The sequence below is a fragment of the Solanum pennellii genome, chromosome 2 (genome assembly GCF_001406875.1).
Source record: "Solanum pennellii chromosome 2, SPENNV200".
NCBI classification, from domain to species: domain Eukaryota; kingdom Viridiplantae; phylum Streptophyta; class Magnoliopsida; order Solanales; family Solanaceae; genus Solanum; species Solanum pennellii.
Genome location: NC_028638.1, coordinates 40575615 through 40584365, shown reverse-complemented (window position 1 = coordinate 40584365; position 8751 = coordinate 40575615). Strand labels below are relative to the sequence as shown.

At 31.2% G+C, this 8751-nt stretch overlaps 1 protein-coding gene across 1 annotated transcript; it reads right to left on the bottom strand.

The window, feature by feature from the left end:
• Positions 1-929: 929 nt before the first annotated feature.
• Positions 930-3431, bottom strand: LOC107009452. The gene is made up of 4 exons (XM_027914297.1): positions 3072-3431; positions 2814-2954; positions 2558-2735; positions 930-1403 (listed from the first exon to the last, which is right to left on the bottom strand). Exons 1-4 carry the CDS (start codon positions 3297-3299, stop codon positions 1354-1356), a joined length of 597 nt encoding a protein of 198 aa, XP_027770098.1. The 5' UTR covers positions 3300-3431; the 3' UTR covers positions 930-1353.
• Positions 3432-8751: the final 5320 nt, after the last annotated feature.

The window sequence follows — 8751 nt, the reverse complement described above, 5'->3', positions numbered from 1 at the left end:
CTGTGACGGGCCGTCGTGCCTGCGACGGTCCGTCCTGCTGCTCCGTCACAGAGTTCAGAGACTCAATTCCTACTAAGGGGTCTGTGACGGTCCGTCGTGCCCACGACGGTCCGTCCTGCCATTCCGTTACGAAGTTCAGAGAGTCGATTTCAGTACCCAAATTTCAGAAATCTAAGTCTTTTGGAACGAGACCCCCTCGACGGTCCGTCGTGCCCATGACGGTCCGTCGTGGGTTCCGTCGACTCACACAGTTTTTCCAGAAATAAAATCTGTTGCTTAAAACGACCAAACAGGTTGTTACAATATGCTATAACTTGCTATATTAAATGTTATACATTGAAAGACAAACTCTAATACGGTAGATTGAGAATATTATTATAAAATATGTTATATACCTAATTTTTACACCAAGTGAAAGAGCTCCCATGCCATGTTAGACCTGGACGTTAATGAGATAAAAATGTAAAAAAAAGATTGGATTGTATTTCATCTTCCTTTCTTTTGCATGATGCATAATGGAAATAATATTGTCATGAGAAAATCTTATGTCCTGATTTTTCAAAAATGTCAACTGGATGCATGTCGTGTGGCATCGAAAATTAAAAGTAGGTGCAGCATTCAAATAAATTTACATGCTCCCACTAGAAGCTGTAGCTGACATGTGAAATTCCCATCTATTCTTACCAACAACTATGGAATCAAAATGAGAAGACGTTTTGAATATAATTTTTTTTTATTTCTTTTATGATATAATATAAGTACATAAGTACAAACCGCACAAGGTTGGCTTCATGTAGCCAAGGTTGGCTTCTTTCTACATGAATGAACTTAAATGATCTGGTGAGTTCTGCTATATGCAGCACTTCCAAGTGCTCTCTGTGTCACATATGTTGAAGAAGCTAAAAGGTGAAATATATTTTAAAGGCTTATTAGTCTAAAGTTCGCCAATGCAATAGATAATACTGTATTACAGTTCTTCATATTTAAATAAACCCTAAACCCTAAACCCTAAGATGGCCATTCAAACTACGACAGCTAGCATTGCAAGATGCAACAGGACAACACTTATAGAGTTATTCAATTAACATAATCTCTTCATTTCAACAAGTAATAGAAGCGTAACATTGAACGGAAGTGATATGGTACCGAAAGTGTTTTAATACTAATATCCAATATAACACGGAACACTAGGACATAGACATAGATATAGACATCAAAACACTTTTTCCCTGTCTTGGTTAAAAGCACAAATAACCATTCATTGGACTGCAAGAGTGTTTGACAAATACCAACAACACCTTTTTCATGTTGAACTAGTAAACCAAACGCTGGTTGCTTAAAGAAATGGCAAGCTCACTGCGTAGCTTTAACATCAACATCAGAATCAAGAGGTTTTTTATCACCTGTCAAGGTAAATTCAAAGCATCAGATTTCTCATCATCTCCAGCCAATTGAACCAGAAATTGCAGACCATGCTCTCTAGAAAGACAAGTTGCAATGAAAAGGGAATTAACTTTTTCAGGTATAACATAATTAGTGTGAAAGAAAATCTCATGTCCTACTAGAGAATATATGAATGGGGCCTTGCCGACCTTAGTATTACTTGCTAAGTACTATTTACCGGTAATTGTTGTGTGGCTGCTGGTATACATCAATTGCATATCCGTCCAGCTAGGTCTGCTTGGGGTCAAGTATGCCACTGGGTGTTGGGGTGTGACAAACTCAAACTAAAGGCATCTATTAACTCCAATAAGAATTGAGAAAAAAAAGTGAAACGAGATAGAAGATTGTAGAGTGCATGTAAATAGGGGTGATTGAAGAAATTCTACACGAAGAATGATGTCGATTTAGTAAGTCTTTGATGAGTGAAAGATCATGATTACTAATTGGCATTTTGATTAGGGATTCCCATTTGAATTTGAACTTTGGTCGAATTGGAAGAGTGATGTTTGAAAATGTCAACAACAGTTAATTTATCTTCGAAGTACATAGGTAGCTTAGTTACAAGCGGAAACTGTTCTCAGCCTACCCGCCATTATAGAGCTCTCCTACTCCGATCAGCGAAATCAAAGAAGCATGTTGTGATTGAAGATGTAGTATTGATTCGTGCAAACATGCTCCTTGATTCTCATGTCAACAATTTTGAAAGAAATTAAACAAAGGCTTATGATGGAACAGAGAGCTAACACAATCTACTTTATAAACACCAATGTGTACATAGTTTTTGCCTTTTACATCGCAAACTTTACTCAACTATTAATAAAATGATGCTCTTAAACGTTAGTTAGCCAACATCATGTTGCTATATAAAATGAAGACCCAGAAATGAATCTTTATCATTCTCTCATCAAACAATATGGAAAAAAAAGTATGATATTGGTTGGATTAGCCTTTTTGTTATTTTTAACAATACAGAAACAGAGCATGATATTGGTTGGAAAGGCAACAAAACAAAAAAAAAATTAACAAGAACATAATGCACGGTATGGGTGACTGATTAGCATATATTATATATAAGCAATTCAAGTAACAAGGAAGAATAAATTATAAGGTTAACCTTGTTTCTTAAGCCTGCAAAAACTGACTTCTATCTTTTCATCTATTCCCCACCATACCAAAGCTTGAAAGGTCATTGAAGCATTGGAATCCTTGGCAAGAAAGGTGATATAACACCACATACCAGCAGCAGGTGACGTGTTCACAGTTACGATTTTCACAAATTTGTAATTTGTATTCTAACACAAAGAAGCCTGATATCAATATTTATTTCTAAAAAACGTAAAAGAAGAATGTGGGAGGTAATAAGCACTTACATGCTCGGAATTGAAATGTTCAATGGCTTTGTGGGAGAGTTGAAGAAATAATGGGTCCTCCTCCATACCCCGACCCCGGTGTGTCATAAAAGAAGTAATAATACGTTTACCCAATTCCAAATCCAGAGTGATATCAAAACCCTAACCAAAATCAAAAGAAACGGACAAGTAGAATAAGAAAATACTAACAACCCTAGGTTGTTAATCTTCCAATCTGTCAACCATTATTATACATAAAAATATATACACACGACGCAACTCGCTCTCCCCGATCTGCCTGTAATACTCTTTCTGATGTCGGACGCTTACCCTGCCGCCATCGGCATATCTAAAATCATCATCATCAGAATCGTAGTATTCTTCTCCATCCTTACCAATGAAAGTTTTAATAACATACTGAAATGGCTTTTCTACCCCATGAATTTCCGTCGCTAGACACTCCTCTTCCAGTTTTCGCTTCCCCGCACGAGGATGAACCTCCGCCATGGCTGCTGAATGAAAAATTGCAGTAACGGTAACCCTAGACAAACGCTTTCCCCAATCTCTAGCTACTGTGTCGATTGGCCCAATGCTCTATATAAAGGGCCCGGGGAGGCAAAAAGTGTTTCGCCACCTAATTTGTTATTTCTTATTAATATTTTCACAACTTCTGAATATAAATAATGTTTTTTCAAAAATCTTCGCAAAAGATATCCAAAACTTCACAAACATAATTATTTTTTTTTTGAAAAACTATGATAGAACACTAAAAAGTTTGACTTTTGAAAACAATAGAGTCAATGAATCACATATTATTCATCAAAATACCAATTACAAATCATTCACCTAGTAAAAATCAGTCATTTGTTTACGATATAGATTCAGTCATTTCAATTGAAGAGGACTTGGAGTTCTACCTCCCCTACTTAACAGAAGCATTACAATTATCTAAGCATATCTTACTTTAAAAGTTACATGTAACATGTCTAATTTTTATTTCGCTACCAACATATAAACATGTAACATGAATCATGGCCAAATTTCTATTTACAGTAGCTCATACCGCAAATTACTAATCACATGCTAGAGAAACTAGAGTCACGTCAAAAAAACTCAGATTCATTGAAATATTCATGCCAACATTATCACTCATCCAAACAACTATTTGAACCTAAATTTAGTGTTTCCCGAAAGAAGAGAGATAAACAAGAGAAAGATGTAATCCAGAGTGCTGCAACTTGAAACATACAACTGAATGTGGTCAATAACAAGAAGATCATATGTGCAGCCACAGAGAACTAAACTTGGCAAATGTCAAATTGAAAATTACAGAACCTTGAATTTAACTAAAAATATTAGGTTTGATAAACAAAATAGAACCATGAATTATTTCATTAACCACGTAAAGAGTGCATATGAACTAGAAAGTCGTGTAAAAGATAAAAAATCAGCCATAACGGATAGAAGAAAAACACAACTTAGACAAGAGATTCCAACAATAGTTTAACAAGTTAAAATCAAAATTGCAAGTAAAGGTTAAACTAGGAAATTTTTCAGGCTATTCTAGATCAATCAACTTGAATAGAACAGTGAACAAAAGTCTATGCATTTAAACTAGTTGAATGATGAAATAAGAAAAAAATTCGAAAACTTGTTTGAAAAAACACGAATCTAAACTAATGATACATAGACCACATGAATCTTTATACTTACCTTAAAACAACAATCAAACTCGAATAATAAAAACACAATATAAAATAGCAGAGAAAATCGGAAAGTTACTTGTAAATAGTATATTTTCAAATAGACAAAATATGAATCTTCATGCTCATATAAGAGTTAAAAAAATCGATTAGAACATTATTTTTTCACTGACTGTACATTAGAAAACATGTTAGAAAAACTTATAACCTATCTAATATTAGAAAAGAGGAAGAAGAAAAACTTAATTAAAACAATAAAAAAATCGATGAATGGAAGCAAACATATACAATTTCTTTCACCGATCGCACGAAAGAAGACAGAGCTGCAATGGAAAAAACTTTGATGCTAAGATTGGCCGTTGAGCGAAAAATAACGAACGATTGTTGATGAAGAGAAGACCAAGAGTTTTTTGTTTTTTGTTTTTACGTTTTACATTCATCTTTAGAAATCATCTTTTGGGCGCCAAATATTGGGGAAAAAATAAAAGTTACTTTAGTAGAAAATTTTGGCTACAAGTAAGTTTTTTCATTAAAAATTGGGACCAGTGTATATGTTATTTAGGGACGGGATTATGTATCTGACCGAAATATTATCTCGTCCCAATAGGTATATCTTTAGATACGGGATTAGCAGCTCGTCCCTAAATGTTGATTTTAAATAAAAGTTTTTCTTCTAGTGTAAATCATAAAAGCTGTTAAATAGATAATAATATATACCTTCAATATAGGAACATATCTTAATAAAAAATTTTAAAACGGGATATTGAATTAGCTCGATTGAGAATTCTCTTCAAATGAGTTGAAATTGAACCCAATTCAAATTATCTTGATATTTTGGATGGGTTTGGGTTCATTTTTGACACCCCTAAATGTAATGAGGCCCAATAAAACCACAGGTTAACTTAATTACATAAGCTGAAAGGAAATTAGGAGTAACTCGATGGAAAGTAAAGCAGGTTAATGTAATGAAGCAAGTAAAGCTTTGCAACTGAGATAATGCAATATGTCAAAGACAATTGTAGTATACGTTGCTTTTCTTGGGGAACTTATCTAACCGACAATCACCATTACTAGAGTCATCTAATAACATAAAGGACGAACTGAACTTATAGACACAAATTTAAGCCCTTACCAGAGGTTGTGTGAGGAGTTGCCGAATCAATATCACACTACAAGAAAACTGTAAATTACACGGTGATGGATTAGTATAAAAATTTTCAGGAAAATAAATTTTATACGTATACTAATCTCATATAATTCACACTTTTCTTGTAGTGTCATACTCGGGATGTGTAATTTATGGGGGTTGAGTTATCTAAACCCTTTTCTAAGTCGATGTTCAATATTACTCCCAGAACATGCAATAATGCTCATTTAAATCTTTGTGATAGTTAATACTCTACTCAAAAGTACAATTTTTAAATTATACGAAACTTGATTGAACTTATTGAAATTCCTTTCAAAAAACTGGTCATACTTTCTTTAAATCATGTCATTATTGTCATGCTTTTACTATGAAAATAATGCATGCTTAGTGTTTCATTAAAACTCTTAGCGAATAAAAGCTCAAGATATTGAAAAATAATTTTGAATCTGAAAAAATGCATGAAATTAAAGGTACAAGCTTTCAAGCGATTATCAACTAATTAGGGTTCATGTGATGAATAAGCATAAAAAACAAATTGAGAATTAAAATATCATAGAAAAATACACTCACAATGACGAAATCATATTGTAATGATAAGAACTAAGAAGCAAGGGTACATTGAAATCTATGAAACTTTAGGGAAAATTAGTACTGATAAGTGATAGGGGCCTTAATTAGGTGTAAAATTAGTGGAGTTTAGGCTTTGAAGAAATAGGAAAAGACTGAAACATTGATTAAAAATAATTTAATATTCATTTAAATTGTTCAACAAAATTTAATGAAACAAATTTTAAATTGGTAGCTTCACTTTCTAAATGAAATAACAATAGTTGAGTCATTTCATAGGTAAAATATTCATAGTGTAGTAACTTGAAGGTTATAAAAGAAAGTTGAGTAACTTTCTCTAAAAAAATTATTAGATGAATGAATTTTTAGGAAAAAAATCCATAGTTGAATGACTTAAAGGTTAAAACTCAAAGTCAATTTTCTGTGAAAAAATAAAAGAAAGTATTAATTAGGTGACCACCATATAAAATATTATGAGCTAATATCTGAAAAAGTCACTGAACTATAGAAAATTATCTAACAAAGTCATTAAAGTTTGTTTTGTATCAATAACATCACTGTCTTTCATTTTTTAAAATCACCAATGTATTTTTTTTATTTAAACAAATTTTAGATGACAATTTAAATTATTTTTTATGTCATATAATTAAAAAAATTGGAGTGTTAACTTTGGAGGGTATTTGTGGTCTCTTGGGATAACAGCAGGGTATTTTTGATCCCAAAATATAATGAAGGGTATAAGTGATCCATTTCACATAGTTTAGGAGCAATTTTAACCCTTTTCCGTAATTTAATTTAACATTTAAAATTTGTTTTATTGATAAATGTAATTGATTGATTCTTTTAAGATAAAAACCTTCAGTTGAGTGATTTTATTAATACAAAATAAAATTTAGTGACTTTGCTAGATAATTTCTTATAGTTCAATAACCTTTTAAAATATTAACTCAAGCTAGTATCTACAAAACAGTTATTTGTGTAATTACTAATACTAAGAAAACAGTTTTGTGATGTTATGCATCTGGTTATATTTGATGATGAATGAAGATTCTTACTAGATTTAACTTATTGTTGACAAAATCTAACAAGTTATACAAGAAACTGTTTAGAAAATCTTCTTATAGACTTATTAGGTGGCTTAATTAATATTCATAGCAACCTTTCTTAGAAGGTGGTTTTGTAATTAGGTTCTTGTTAAATCTACGTATTGCTTTGTTGGTTATGGTAATGTTCCCACTAGTTACCAAAAAAAAAATGCATTACTATCTTATAGAGTTGTCAATCTCATTAAAAAAAAATATTTATACGTTTGTTATGCAGAAAGTTGTTTAGGAATATTGAAATGAAAGGAATATAAAAGTTTGTTGTTAGATATTCGATCACTCGATTGATGAAATAATATATATATCTCTCCCCAAAACATAGACGTTGAGAAGAGCAATGGAATTTTATTGCTATAAGATATTGGGGAATTGTCATATGTAAAGTTATAATTATTGATACATGCGTTTTCTTCGTTATGATTACACAAAGATCCATGTATTGATTCATAATGTTGTTTCAATCATCACCTTACACACTTCAATGATAACAAAATATTAAAGAAAAGACATTTGGCATTTATTTTTCACCACTTGAATACAAGACTTTTTGAAATTTGTGTCTCATTGTATACGAGGTCATGACTAATTTGTCTGGTTAAAAATTAAAGAAAAGACACCAAAACTTTTTCCTATATAAAATTTATGTTTTAGTTACATTTTATTTTTAAATACACATAATTATTATATAATATCCGCGGCATTATCTTTCATCAAAAATCCAAATTGATAATGAATAGGACTCTTTTGTTAGAAATATGGAAGGCTTATTCTAAAGTATAGAAATTAAAGGTGTGTAATGATTTTTTTTTAGAACAAATTTTTTTCAAAAAAAAAAAAAAAACTTATGTATTTTCCTTGAATATTTGTTTTACTAATTTATACTTATTTAAAAAAACTACATAAATACACAAATGTTCATACTTTATATATTAATTCAATCTACATTTTAAAATAGTTACCTACTATTTCATTATTTAATAATTTATTTTCAATTTGATGTGTGATACATTGTGATACCATTTTGAATGAAAATTAGAGAAGTACACATTCAAATCTGAGAATTGATTTCATCCCTCATTTAAGTCATCATGTATTTTGATTTCCTATAGTTTTTCAATATTTTTTTTTTCCTAAATTTGAATAGTTATATCAAGTTTTTTTTTAAATTAAAATGATTTAGGATTTCGTTTAATTATTTTGATGGCTGAAGAATCTTCAATCAAGAAAATTTTTAATAAAGATACAACACATCACCAAAAAGCTACCAAAAATAAATCTTCTTTTTTATTTGGATTTCACTCAGAACATTCTATTGGAGGGTCATCTTGTGCGTTTGTTGTTGTTAGTTTTCATGAAGGTGGTGATTATGATACATACTTCATATACATACTACATGAGATTTTGTTGATTATATTTAATTTAAGGGAAAATTACGTGGA

Excerpts from the sequence above, each read along its gene's own strand:
- LOC107009452 (XM_027914297.1), bottom strand. The coding sequence starts at position 3,299 with ATGGCGGAGGTTCATCCTCGTGCGGGGAAGCGAAAACTGGAAGAGGAG. Across the intron at positions 2,955-3,071 it reads GGCAGATCGGGGAGAGCGAG|GGTTTTGATATCACTCTGGA; the intron begins TTGCGTCGTGTG and ends GATTTTGGTTAG. Across the intron at positions 2,736-2,813 it reads AACATTTCAATTCCGAGCAT|AATACAAATTACAAATTTGT; the intron begins GTAAGTGCTTAT and ends TCTTTGTGTTAG.